Source organism: Triticum dicoccoides, chromosome 6A (assembly GCF_002162155.2).
Source record: "Triticum dicoccoides isolate Atlit2015 ecotype Zavitan chromosome 6A, WEW_v2.0, whole genome shotgun sequence".
Classification (NCBI taxonomy): domain Eukaryota; kingdom Viridiplantae; phylum Streptophyta; class Magnoliopsida; order Poales; family Poaceae; genus Triticum; species Triticum dicoccoides.
Window position 1 is genome coordinate 227909586 of NC_041390.1, and position 13928 is coordinate 227923513.

The 13928-nt window shown below is 46.7% G+C and overlaps 2 protein-coding genes across 6 annotated transcripts; one reads left to right on the forward strand and one right to left on the reverse strand.

The window, feature by feature from the left end:
• The first annotated feature begins 1616 nt into the window (after positions 1 to 1616).
• On the forward strand, positions 1617 to 10896 carry LOC119316680 (eukaryotic initiation factor 4A-10-like). Of its 3 annotated transcripts, none has more exons than XM_037591038.1 (7): positions 1617 to 1787; positions 3160 to 5435; positions 5578 to 5988; positions 9068 to 9116; positions 9223 to 9326; positions 9435 to 9859; positions 10035 to 10896. In XM_037591038.1, exons 2-7 carry the CDS (start codon positions 3233 to 3235, stop codon positions 10665 to 10667), a joined length of 3825 nt encoding a protein of 1274 aa, XP_037446935.1. In that variant the 5' UTR covers positions 1617 to 1787; positions 3160 to 3232; the 3' UTR covers positions 10668 to 10896. The 3 variants fall into 3 exon arrangements, with proteins under 3 accessions (XP_037446935.1, XP_037446936.1, XP_037446937.1); XM_037591039.1 differs by lacking the exon at positions 1617 to 1787 and adding an exon at positions 1842 to 2028; XM_037591040.1 differs by lacking the exons at positions 1617 to 1787; positions 3160 to 5435; positions 5578 to 5988 and adding an exon at positions 7411 to 7573.
• Positions 10897 to 11199: 303 nt separating this feature from the next.
• On the reverse strand, positions 11200 to 12643 carry LOC119316681 (transmembrane protein 258-like). 3 transcript variants are annotated; one of them, XM_037591043.1, is made up of 4 exons: positions 12514 to 12643; positions 12339 to 12433; positions 11532 to 11610; positions 11200 to 11437 (listed from the first exon to the last, which is right to left on the reverse strand). In XM_037591043.1, the coding sequence occupies exons 1-4, from the start codon at positions 12514 to 12516 to the stop codon at positions 11390 to 11392; spliced, it is 225 nt and encodes a 74-aa protein (XP_037446940.1). In that variant the 5' UTR covers positions 12517 to 12643; the 3' UTR covers positions 11200 to 11389. The 3 variants fall into 3 exon arrangements, with proteins under 3 accessions (XP_037446940.1, XP_037446938.1, XP_037446939.1); XM_037591041.1 differs by having other exon boundaries at positions 12339 to 12439; positions 12514 to 12607; XM_037591042.1 differs by lacking the exon at positions 12514 to 12643 and having other exon boundaries at positions 12339 to 12507.
• Between the last annotated feature and the right edge of the window lie 1285 nt (positions 12644 to 13928).

Consider the following 13928-nt stretch of genomic DNA (forward strand, 5'->3'; position numbering starts at 1 on the left):
TAGTTTGAGGGCTTCACGTTTCAGGGTAACCAAACCTTTTTTTTAGAAGAGGATAAGCAAACTTGATTGGACAGTTTGAGGGCCATAACTTTAGGAGAGTCGTTAGCGAGGGTGTTGTGGGTGGTAACTGGAAGCAGTTATTACGAAGCAATAAAACAATCCATGCACCGGCCTAGTAGCAGATCCAATGACCATCATTCATCTCATCCTATGGCATAGGATTGGTCTGATAATATGTAAAGGATCAGTAGTCTTATTCCTAGCGGCTCCTTTATATCTCCCACTACCATATTTGATTTTTACAACTGGCAAGAACAAAGGGAGTGATGCCCCCTTATCTTTGTTGGGTGCAAGCATCTGCTTTGTGTATGCGCACGTATTGTCGACGTTGTCTGTGTGCCATCTCCTTCTGGTTCATAAATCTTGGTTCTTAACTGAGGAAAATACTATCTGTTACTATATTACATCACCCTTCCGCTTTAGAGAATCCCAACACTATTACAAGTAGCAGTTTCCTCTGAGCATGAGGGAGAGAGTCGAATCGGGGCCAAGACAACGCCTCCATGGATGGGTCGACGTCGTGGGCATCGCCGTTGTCAACCTCGGACATCGCAAAGTAGGGATTTCTTCCAACCCAGACCACGAATCCCTAAGTCCACCGGAGCTTCTCGAACGAGCCGACCACGACAACGGGAGGAGAGCGCATCTCATGGCACCCATCCACCACCACCAGACAAACTAGATCAAGAACACGGCAAACACGGCTCTGCCTAGATCAATCCCGCCACCACAGCACCACCTTCATCACGCCCAAAGGACCCCACCACCTCCACCGCAACCTCTGGCCTGCCCCAACAACGTCGGTGGTGTGAACTACCGTCGTCCATTACGTAGGCCGACATCCGGGCCACCACCACCCACATCAAATGGATCTGGGCAGGGAAAAACCCAGTTCCGCCGCCACCGGTGTCCACGGCCGGCCCCCACGCTGCCCTCGCAGCTGTGATGGAGCAGCCCCGCCGAGTGCCCCTTGGGTCGCCGCCCCAGCACCCAGATTCCACGTGCGTGCCGCCCTGCCTCCAGCGTCCGCAAGACCGCGTCATGCACACACTAGCGACGCCTTGCATTCGTGTCGTCGGGCACCTCCTCATCCCGGCTGAGCATCCCCACGCAGCTTTGCTCCAGACTTGAGGGAAGGGAAGGCCCGTCGCCGCCGTCGCCGCGCGGGCTTTTCCCGACGGCGCTCGCCGGCTACGGCGGAGGGAGGGGTTGGTGGCGGTGTATGGGGCTGTCGCGGCTAGGGTTTCGCACCCAGGTCGCCCTTCGGGGGAGCGACACGGGGCTGCGACACGATAGCGTATACCTAAAGATTATTCCAAATTACTTTATTAGATTTGACTATACCGATATATCAATCAAACGCCAAAATGTGTCTAGATATATTTGTATTTAGATAAATCTAAGACAAATAATTCGAAACGGAGGGGGCGGTTTATTTGACAACGAAATATGGGCTTGTTGTACATTAGTAACGTGTGAAGGGTCGAAATGAAGGAACATCCCAACTGAAGGGTCGAAATGAAAGAACATCCCGAGGGCCTTTTTAGTACACCAGCACACCGGGCGTTTTCGCTCCGGTGTCCGCCGTCGTATCACTAGTCCACTGTCCCCGGCGACGTGGATTGATCGCTCGCCCTACATCAATCGAGACCGAAATTTTTTCCTGTCTGCCTCCCTCAACATCCCCGGCCGATCTACCGCTGTGCGCCGCCACCCTAGTTCTGGAGGTACGCCGGAGCTCTACCTTGTCCCTCCTCGGCATTAGGTGTTAGCTTTTCTTATCAAAATTGGACTCACAAGCCTGCCACGGTCTACGAGTCGCCTCCAATTCAACTGCTGTAACCCTAGCTCCGTCCCTGTCCTTAAAACCCTAGCTCGCCCTAAACCGTGGCGCCCGCCGCCGCCCCCCATCCTGGGCTGGCGTTGGTCTTCCGAAGCGGCGGAGGCTCAGGAGTGCCCTCGATCTAGGTCAGACCTCACCGACCGGCACGCCGTGCTCACAACTCGCACATCCTACTGCCAACATCAGTTCATTTTCCATTTCGTTTTTTTTGTGGGGGCCCAACCTCCATAGCGCACGATCGAGTTCGAGTCCAGCCCTTCTTATAGAGAAGGGCAGTCCTTATCTGTACTATGCTATACAATGATTGCTTGGCTAATGGGGGGCCATTAGTCGATCTGATGATGGCTACCTATGGTTTGTTTACTCTATTTTATTTGGGAGGGGGGACAGAGCTGGGGCCTGATGGTGTGGTTGATGGACCATCGCCATCACCATTACATGGCAACTTGGTCTCGTGGCCGTTGGAGTTGGACGGCGTAGATTAACCTGGTTGAACGGTCAGTCGACACGTGGTGGCGGTCTCCACCGCTCTTTTTGCGATTTATAAGGTTTTATTTATTCAGGCTGTGCATTAGCGAACATTTTGTATTTAATTGTATGGCATGTCTTCACTGTTTTATTTAATGTTTTCAAGTGATGTTTTATCATATTTCGGGTGCTGATTAGTATCTTCACGGTGACGTGACTGTTTTCTAGGTGTTATTAAGTCTCTGGCATGCTAGCATTTCTAGTATTATTGACATCTTCGGTGGGCTTTCCTAGAAAATTTAGTACTAAATTTAGGAAGTACTCCCTCCGTTCTAAAATACTTGTCGTGGTTTTAGTTCGACGACAACTATTTTGGAACGGAGGGAGTACTTTTTTTCCCAAGTGCATGGTTCTGTTTATGTTGATTTATCCTGTAGATCTTCAGAGACTGGAACTTCCATTTCTTTCCTAGTTGAGCCAAAAGAAGATTTCAATCCAATAAGCAAAAACTGAAGGGTGCAATCTGACCCTCTTTGCCCACCACCACGACCACTGCGGGTTACCTTAATAGATTGAAATTTATAACAAAGACACTATTCGAGACATTATTTCAGTACTTAGGTTGCAAATATTCCCATATTATATAGATGCTCGATATGTCCATAAAATCCTTCCTTTTTAATTTTAGCTAACAAACACACTTTTGTTCCATGCGCTTACTTTATTTCTTTGAAAGGATCTGGTCCTGACTTCTCTCTTTTTTTCCCTTGGGATATGCGCTTGTATAGGTTGATATAAACAGCAAGAGGGCATCACATTGTACCAGAAAGCGCCAAAGAAGGACCGATTGCAACACAAGTGATGGGATGTAATAGTCGAGAAAATAAGGCTGCGCCGGAGCAAAAACTAACTACTTTATCCGGTAAAAAGAAGTGCTTTGCTTGTAAAGAGACATCACACAATTTGGATCAATGCAGGATAAAAGACAAACTGGGTACTGCGGCTCAGCTATTTGGACATTCTACAAGGTTTCCATTCTACATGATTCAGCCTTCAAAGGAAGTTGTCGAAAATGAAAAGTTCTACCATCACTGCCTGCTGATCACATCTAATGCCTGTAACTTGGACCCGGCAGCAGTGAAAATTGAACTAAATAAGTTCTGGAAGCTGACTGATGGCTGGTATATAAAGAGAGAAGGTAGACAGAATTTCGTGGCATCCTTCAACTCAGAGGATGACCTACTAAGCTGTTTAAATCCTCCCAATGTAGAAACATTTCTAGATGAAAAGGAGGTGAATTTTACTGTAGCAAGGTGGGATGAAGGTGATGGGGAGAAACTTGACTTGATCAGAGAGTGGCTTTTGGTCTATGGGGTCCCAGGTGCATATAGAAACTGGAAGGAGCTATATCAAGTTGCATCTGCAGTTGGAGTTTTGCTTGAGGTGGATGAGGAAAGTTTGGAAAGCGGAGATAAGGAGCCTATTAGGTTGAGGATAGCGTTGGGAAGTCTTGTTGGTGCTCCTTTCTCTTACCACTTTGTGTTTGGATGGTCATCTAGACCAGTCAAGTTCATGATTGAAGACAAAGCAAGAAGGATAGAAGGGCAATGGAAAGAAGTAGAAGAACGGAAGGTCAGCGTCATGAAGGAATATGCAGATATAAGAGAAGGTATTGAGGTACCTCCAGAAACATTGAATAAAGGGATGGATTTAGAGGGCACTGGAATAGTTTTCGCAGGCAATTATTCTTTGGATTTTGGAAGTTGCTCATGCAAGGAATGTAAAGAAGAACTGAAAACCACAGAACGAAATGGTAACATCATGAAGGAATATGCAGATATAAGAGAAGAAGGTATTGAGGTACCTGCAGAAACACTGAATGAAGGAATGTATTTAGAGGGCACTGGAGTAGATTTCACAGGCAGTTATTCTTTGGATTTCAGAAGTTGCTCAGGCAAGGAATGTAAAGAAGAACTGAAAACCACAGAAGGGAATGGTAGCGTCATGATGGAATATGCAGATATAAGAGAAGAAGGTATTGAGGTACCTGCAGAAACACTGAATGAAGGAATGGATTTAAAGGGCACTGGAGTAGTTTTCGCAGGCAATTATTCTTTGGATTTCGGAAGTTGCCCAGGCAAGGAATGTAAAGAAGAACTGAAAACCACAGAACGGAATGGTAGTGTCATGAAGGAATATGCAGATATAAGAGAAGAAGGTATTGAGGTACCTCTAGAAACACTCAATAAAGGAATGGATTTAGAGGGCACTGGAGTAGATTCCGCAGGCAATTATTCTTTGGATTTTGGAAGTTGCTTAGGCAAGGAATGTAAAGAAGAACCGAAGACTACAGAAACAGTTACATTGCTGGAAGTGGCAAAGTTCATTCCAGAGTTAAGAGCTGATGAAGAGATCGAGGAAAACAGCGGAAGTGCTATGGCAGCCACCACAACAAACTCAAAGAAAGCAGCAGAAGGGGGGCAATCCCCAAGTGAAAGCTCGGCAAGAGGTGATCATATGTCGGGTTTGGAAGATTGTTCTGACAAGAAACATCAAAAGAAACTGATGACCTGCGACATGGCTACATTTCTGCAAGTCTCGAAGTTCACTGAAGAGTTTAAAACTGATGGAGAGATCAAAGAAAACAATGCAAGTGCTATAGTGGGCACCAGAACGAACTCCGAGGGAGCTACAGTAGACATTCCAAAAGCTACAGAAGACATGGCTACATTGCTGCAAGCATCGAAGTTCACTGAAGAGTTAAGAACTGATAGAGAGATCAAAGAAAACAATGCAAGTGCTATACTGGGCACCAGAACGAACTACGAGAGAGCTACAGAAGACATTCCAAAAGCTACAGAAGACATGGCTACATTGCTGCAAGTGTCGAAGTTCACTGAAGAGTTAAGAACTAATGGAGAGATCAAAGAAAACAATGCAAGTGCTATAGTGGATACCAGAACGAACTCGGAGAGAGCTACAGAAGACGTTCCAAAAACTGAAGGTGGGCAATCCATAAGTGGAAGTTCAACTTCAACAAGCTTGATTGAAGAGGTCTTCAGAGGTCAGTGAAAACTGCACATTTGTGAACTTTGCTGTGCTATATTTATCAAATATGTTTATGATGTATGCTGTGAATTTTCTTGGCACAATAACAATTGGTTGACACTTTGTTTGCTGACATCATTTCTGATCTGCCCATGAAGGTCACAAGCCATCTATAAAAAATGTGTACAGAAGAAGAGATCGGAAGCAAAAAAAATCGACAGAAGGTTCCACTTTGTGTGCTAACATCAGTTCTGACAGTGCCCATGAAGGTTTACAGAAGCCACCTATAAAAAATATGTACGAGGGAAGTGATCCCAAGCAAAAAGGATCCACAGGGGGGCAAGTTGCTTCAAAGGAACTGAACAAAGGAATGAACCCAGGGAGCAGCAGTCACGCCACAAGGATTGCAACCTCAACATGCAATATGATGGACTCAGAAAGTTTATTGGAAAAGGAACACGAGAAAGAAATGAAAATGGCAGAAACAGCAGCAAAGACTGTGGGAGCTGAAGGAGCACAATCTATCAAGGGAAGTTCAGTATGCATGCTTAGAGTAACTCAGACAAAAGGTGAGTCAACCATCCTATGTGCATAAAATTGTTACACTTGTATACCTTCAAACCTTTTCTTAACCAAGTCTTTTATCACAAGTTAGAAGGAAAACACCCAATTAGCATTTGACCACCAGTCTTTATAGAAAATGAAAAGCAAACTGATTTTCAATTTTTGAGTGGCACAATTGGGAATATAAGAAAAGGGGTGTACACCAAAACATGGACTGTAGAGAGTGTGCAAGATGACAGCCTTAGAGCATGTCTAGTAGAGCCCTCAAACCCTTAAATCTGGTTTTAGTTTTAAGGGTTGAGAATTGGCCATTTTTGACACTTTTAAGGGTTGAAAAACAGGGGCAAAGACTAGAACCCTCAAACCCAACCCTTATAACAGAATATTCCGTTATAAGGGTTGGGTTTGAGGGTTCTAGTCTTTGCCCCAACCCCAACCCTTAAAACTGTCATTTGACATATCACAATTTTCACTAGAAAAACACAATCAACCTTCAAACAAACACGGAAATGAAGATCATTGATGCATGGTTTAATAGTTTACATCACACAATCATCATCTTCCCCCTCTCATCGGCACCATCACCAAAAAGTTGCACCTGGCGCCATCTCCTAGACCACTTCCACGTCCATCAAGCACCTCCATTGTCGCCGGTGGTGGAGTCCTCCACACCGCCATCGCCACCACCACTCATCGGAGTGTACCTCGAAGAGTAGAGGACGCACCACGGAATATCCTCTTCCTCTCCGCGATGTCCTGCTTGTACTCCTTCCACCACATCAATTGGTCTTCATCCATGTCCTTCTTGGACATCATCATGTGCTCCTTCTCTTCCACCATGAGTTCTTTCCATGCCTTTGCTTCTTTGACCTTGATCATCCTCTCCTCCAAGTCGGCCTTGCGCTTGGCATCTTCACGCCTTGCTTCAACTTGTGCAAGCTTCACCTCTTTCTTCTTCTCGTTGATAAGAAGCTTTGTCTCCAATCTCTCCATTGTCAATGCCTCCCTTGACTTCATCATATGTTCTATCTTCTCCCTTATGCTTGACGCCTCTCCTTCCATCTTCTTCCTTAGCTTATCCTTCTTGTTTCCAGCGGGCTTGTGCTCGTTCCTTCCCTCCTCTTCACTATCATCCATCCTAACCATTGCCGACTTCTTGGGTGCGGTCTCTTGATCCCTCAACTTCCACTTGTCATAAGTTTGAAGAATTTTCCAAACATGTTTAAATGGGAATGCTTTGCCCTTGGAAGCGGCCATCTCCTTGTACCTCAAGTCAGCAATTGCCTCCTACAAACTCACCAATAGCATAGTAAACATATATGTACTCACATAACAATAGCATAAAAAATCAAAATAAATGTGAACAACATATATGTACTCACATAGTCACTCTCCACGGTTCCACTAGGCGGTGCATCCTTCACTTGGTCCATTGCCGCACTCCAACGAGCACAATGGGGCTTCATCAACTCCCACCGGCCTTGAAGCGACCGGCAACTACGAGGGATGTACCCACCGGTCTCCGGCTTGATCTTGCAATAGAAGTCCTTTATGCGTTGCCAATAGCGTTTACCTGTTTGATCGGTACAGGTGCTTGCATCCAACCCCACATGTGCCCAAGCACGAACCAAGAGAATATCTTCGTCCTCGCTATAGTTTGTCGAGCGCACGGTGGGTTTTGCAACGGCGGCGAACGCCTCCTCTATCTCGGTCACCTCCTCCTCATCTTCCCCTTCCTCCTCATCACCCTCTTCCTGCAAGTCATCACCAAACCCCAGGGGTTCGAGAGAAGGAGCCCCGATGTCCACCTCCGCTTCTTCGAGAAGCCCCATGAATGACATTGGCGGGGCAGGCATTCCGTCGAGCACCTCGTGCACGACGGGCGGAGGTGCGGGGGCCGGGGCGGCCGTCGGCTTCTTCCTGGAGGTGGCCTTCTTCACCTTCGGCGCCGCTGCCCCCTTCGGCCCAAGGGAGGGCTTCTTCCTCACCTTCGGCGTCGCTGCGGCCGGGGCGACGGCCGGGGCGGGCTGGGGGAGGATGACGTGTTGGCCAGCACGCCGCCTCTTCGCGCCGACGGCCACAACCGACGGCACCTCCGGCGCGGGCAGAGGGAGCGAGGACGGGGCCGGCGCAGGCGTCGCCGAGGCCGAGGCCAGGGGCGGGGTGGCCGGGGCGACGGAGGAGTCCGGCGGCGCCTCCATGGCTCGCCGCGGTGGCGACGGGATCGACGAGGCGTCCGACGGGAGGGAGCGCGAGGGGAAATTTCCCTCCCGCGCAACGACCGGTGGAGTGCAGGTTGGAGGTGGGTTTCCCTCTCCAATCCTCACTTTTACAGATTGGGAGGGCAACCCCAGATCCAATCCGTAATTTTTTTTAAGGGTTTAGGGGTTCTAGGTTCTATTATTTGCCGTTTTTTCGTTTCAACCCGTAAAAAAATGGTTATTTCTGTTTATTTGAGGGTTTAAGGGCTCTACTAGACATGCTCTTACCAATTGTGGTGGGGCATGCATTTACATGAACATAAGGTAAACATCTTACATTACTGCTTTACAAACACGCTTACATAGGATAAGAATATGAACTTGAACAAAAGAAGGTTAAAACAGATGAAATACAAAAACTACTAGGGAGATGTGAGATGAGTTATGTGAAAAACAGTAACTGCTCTACTAATTTGTGGAGGGAACATTACCCTGATGGACAAAATACCCGTTTAGAAACTAGAAGAGTTTGATTATTGAATACTTCGTTTTATTGTCTTCAACCATTTTATATACTCCCTCTGTAAAGAAATATAAGAGCGTTTAAATCACTACTTTAGTGATCTAAACACTCTTATATTTCTTTACGGAGCGAGTACTGCTTAATTTCTGATCCAGTGCATTGATGCTTTTCGAAAACATTGGTTTTGGTATGGTTGTGTGTAGAAAGTAAAATAGGAGCTTAGTTCCAAACCCTTTTGCTGTAAAAGTTCGGCAATGTTTCTGATGGAACAGGGGAAACATCCCTGCTTTATTGAAGTTTGAGTTAGAAAATATTTTAATAATATGTACTTTGTTTGCACTGTTTCTGGAACGACACCAGAAGGAGCTTGGTTTGATGGAAAGCAGCCTGTTTCTAAGATGACTACGCGGTATGTGATCTGATATTTTACTTCTGTCTGTTTGTTTCTCTTTCTTGCCTTACTGTTTCATTTATATTTATGGATATTTGATTACTTCCAACATGACATGGTATAGGCTAACTCAATTTTACGAGGAGTTCAACACATACAATGAAATCTATGACAGTTTTGTTGAGATGGGTCTTCAAGAAAATCTGCTGAAAGGAATATATGCATATGGTAATTCTTGGTTTATCTGTTACTATGTTGAGATGCTTATTTGCGTATACAATTATTTCTTGACTCGACATGTATTATAGTGAAGTCTTAATGAGATTTTGTTTGAAGGCCTGGAGAAGCCTTCTTTAGTCCATCAACGAGGAATTGTCCCATTGTGCAAGGGTCTGGATGTTATCCAGCAGTCACTGTCTGGAACAACTGTGACACTTGCCTGTGGAGTTCTCCAGCGACTCGATTATGGATCCACTGAATGCCAAGCTTTGGTTCTTGTACCAACGCGTGACTTGGCACAGGAGACCGAGAAAGTTATTGGAGCACTTGGTCAGTGGCTAGGTGTCAAAGCTCATGCTTGTCTTGGAGGGACTAGTGTTCGTGAGCACAAGCAAATTTTGTCCAGCAGCACCCAGGTTATTGTCGCTACTCCTAGCCGCGCTCTGGACATTCTGAGAACACGAGTGCTCTGTCCAGATAACGTCAGAATGTTTGTCTTGGATGAAGCAGATGAAATACTCGCAGGAGGTTTGAAGAACCAGGTTGGTTTTGCATCATCATACCAGCTCCGTTGTATAGTGATTACAATGGTTGCAAAACTTCCCTCGTATTGCTTGTTCTATTTAATTTGAAACGATAAAAATAGATCTTGTTAATCTCATGCAATTCTTTGTGGCGTCTATTTTCGTAACATGTGACCATTCATCTTTCTTGCAGATCTATGATATTATCCAGCTTCTCCCAGCCAAAATCCAGTTTGCTGTATTCTCTACCACCATGTCCAATGAAGCTCTCGAACTTTGCCGGAAGTGCATGAATAAGCCTATGAAGGTCATAGTGCCGAAAGATGAAGAATTGGAGGGTTTTAGTGTTAAGCAGTTCCATGTTAAAGCTGAGGACGAAGAGTTGAAGTTTGAGAAATTATGTGATCTTTTTGACACCATGGCGGTCACGCAAAACGTCATCTTTGTCAACGCACGTCGGAAGGTTGAGTCACTGGCCGAAAAGATCAGTGGCAGGGGGTACACCGTCTCGGCAAGCCATGGTGGTATGGACCAGCACGCCAGAGATGTTGCCGTCCAGGATCTCCGGTCAGGATCATCCCGTGTCCTCGTCACCACCGACCTTCGTGGCGCCGACGCATTGCAGGTCCCTGTTGTCATCAACTATGATCTGCCAACACAACCAGTACAATACCTTCGTCATGTTCGACGAAGTGGACAGCCTGGAGGGATTGGTGTCGCAATCAGCTTCGTTGCTCGTGCTGATGAGCGTGTCCTGTCTGACATCCAAAGGTTCTGCAATACTCAGTTGGCAGAGTTACCCTCTGACGTCGCTGACCTCCTGTGAGCAATTCCGTAGTTGGATATGGTGCACAGATGGCTATCTAGACTAATTTTTTTTTTCTATCGTTGGCCTGGAGAGCTGCGCGACAGCTCCATTCTGTTGAATTGTGGGAATCGTCTTGTGGGATTGAAACTTTTCGAGTTCTCCGGTATTATGTCATGGTGGTTTGAAACTGAATTGAATGTGGTGCAACTGTCATGGTGGTTTGAAACTGAATTGAATGTGGTGCAAATAGTTGTTTGAAATGTTTTGTTGGTTCATCTGTTGTTTACTATTGTTATATTGTGTTGGTGCACATATGCTGCTAGTGAGCATCGTTATGCACACAGGTTACAGAATCCTTTAAACCAGAACAAATAATGCAGGTCATGCTTGGATTGAACTTTGGACCAGATTACATATAGCAAGGTTTGGGTGTGAATGTGTAGGTCACCTATAATATCAAAGAATGTTCTTCCACTGAATGAATCTGGTGTTAGTACTAGTACGAAAACGATAAAAGTTAACTTGCTTCAGTTTGCAGGCAATAACTACAGGCACTTCAATCTTTCTGTTCTGTATTTGTATTATAATAGTAATATGTCATGTAACATGAGAAGTGAGGGTTAACTGAAATAAACTTCTAAACACAAGACTACATGTAAACACGAATTTTCAATCTTTGATGTCCTTTCCCCTAGAGAAATTCTTGGATGTCCATGTAGGTATAGGCTGCAAGTCCCTCGTCAGACATAAACACCACTTGCGAGGAGAACGAAAAGAGATCCAAAACCCTGTGGAACAAACAAAGCAAATTTCGTAAATATGTCAACCAGCTCTGATTCCACATACGAACTGATGAAACAATCAGCATTTTAGTGGGCTCACCAGAAAAACGGAAGCAACAGCTGCGGTGGTGAGCTCCTTGGCTAAGCTTCGGCTGCGCGTGGATATGGTCGCTTCATAACTGGCATATAGAGAGATCAAAGAATCAACAAAATGGTGGGTAGTCTTTTGTCAACGGACTAATCTATAAGTATATATCTATGAATGGTCCTGTGTAATTCAACATGAACAAAGAACGAAGTTGCTTCGCCTCACAACCAAGGAACTGCAAACATATACTCCCTCAGTTCCACTATACATGTCTTCCATTTATCAAAATATAGATGTATCTAGACATATTTTAGTATATAAATACATCCATTTTTGGACAAATGGAAGTCAAGTATTTTGGAACGGAGGGAGTACACGATAACCCACTCGCAAATTGAGTTGTGAAACGTCCGTAAAAAGAGAGAATCGGAGGTTAGAGCTAGCCGGTACACAAATTTTCCCTGAGGTCCAATAGCAAATTGTCCCTAGTAGGCGCGAGAACGGCAAGCACATGTACCAAACAACAGTGAATTGATGCATCTGCACTGAACACTAACTGTGCAACTTACAGAATGCAAGTGCCAATGTATAGTTGTGTTACTAGTGCCCCTGTAATATGTTCGTGTTTTCTACTCCTACATCCGATAGTACTACATCCTACAGGTTATCACAGCACACAGCCAATAAGCGGCTCTACTTGCAGGTCGAGAACCAATCGCCACTGGGTCACTGCACAATTCACATCCAAGTACCCAAATCAAGCACGAGCGGAGCGGAGGGGAGAAGAATAGGAGAGGTAGGGGTTGGTTGCTCACGTACATGAAGAAGGAGGCGGTGAGCATGAGGCCGACGGCGACCGTGAGGACGGCCAGAGCGGGGTACCAGGCCACCGGCAGCGGGCTCGAGATCGACGCCTGCATCTCGCCAACGGTATCTCCCGAGTCAGGGGGGCGGAAGCAAAACCCTAGAAGAGATTTGAGGCGGGGAAGCTTACCATTCCGGATCTGAAGTCTGAACCTTGTGATCTCCTCTCCTCGCGAAGCGGGGTCCCTGTCCTCAGGTCAGGTACACTTTGAGTGGCCGGTGTGCGATTGCAAACGCATGTGCCGGCTCGCTCCCGGGGCTGTCCATGGTTAAGCACCGCTACGTCTTAATTTTTCTTTCTCACAAATGAAAGAATACCCAGACACTTGTATTCGTATACACGCACAAGTAACTTACATTTATGAGCACCATTGAGAAAAGCAGCAAATTTTCTGACTAAGAGTAGTCGGGCACTCCAAACCCGCCTCAAATGTCCCGACGGACAGCCTGGCCAATGACCGCTAAAAAAAAACATTTCAGACGGGCTTCTCAAACCGGCCTCAAACTCATGAGCTGACCAAAACCCCTCATATCTAGCTCAAATATGAGGCGATATGGGGAGATCTAGGCACGACCGGTCATCCGTCGGACTAACGATGGAGTCCCACACGAAAACACTCCGAAACTCGATGGTCCGAAACTCGTCTCCTCCGTCGGACAGATGGCACCGTGTGGCGCCGCTCTAGCAGGCCACATAGTGCCCTAACTCGGCTATTTAAGCCGTGTCACCGGCACTGAAACCCTATCCGTCCACATTTCCTCCTCCCCTCCCCCCGTCCCGTCCGCCGCCACCGCCGCCGCCGCCACTTTCCAATCGTCTTCCGCCACCACTAGTAGCCATGCCCCCATGCCTCCGGATAAGGAGCTACCCATATCTAACGTCAGAGCTCCGGCTGCAGCTCCTTGAGCATATTCGGGCAAGGTGTGAAGCCCGGATCGCCGCAGGGCTACCTCCGGACACGATGGATCCAAAGGAGGACTTGGAGGAGGAGGAGGAGGAGGAGGAGGTGGAGGAGGACGAGCAGCAGGAGGAGGAGGAGGATGTGGGGGACACGGAGCAACAGGCGATCCTCGATTCCCTCCTGTCGAAATCAGAGGCGGAGGCCAATCGCCGTCGTCTGCATGAGGCGGAGGCAGAGAACCCCGTGGAAGTCGATGACATGGTTGCGTATATGGATGAGGAGGAGGCCTCCTACGCGCCCATCTACCCGGTGCCCGGCATCGAGGTCATGGACATCTCTGACAACGAGCGGTAGTTAGGCTAACGTGATGTGCGTAGTACGTAGAATTTCTTAAAACACGGTTTGTATGCATCTGGGGATGAAATATGAGAGTCGAATGCATAGCACAAAGTATGAGGTGTGATTGGTTAGTGCCTGCGGACGCGTCCGATCGCGTCCGCGGGCGTTTGAGAGACCGGATTTCTCAAGTTCAGCCGTAGATGCTCTAACGAAGTTGTAAACTTGAGAAATTCGAATAACACGAACACACATTTAAAAAAAATCAGCATCTTCCTAAATTAAAGTTTATGATTACAAGCAGATG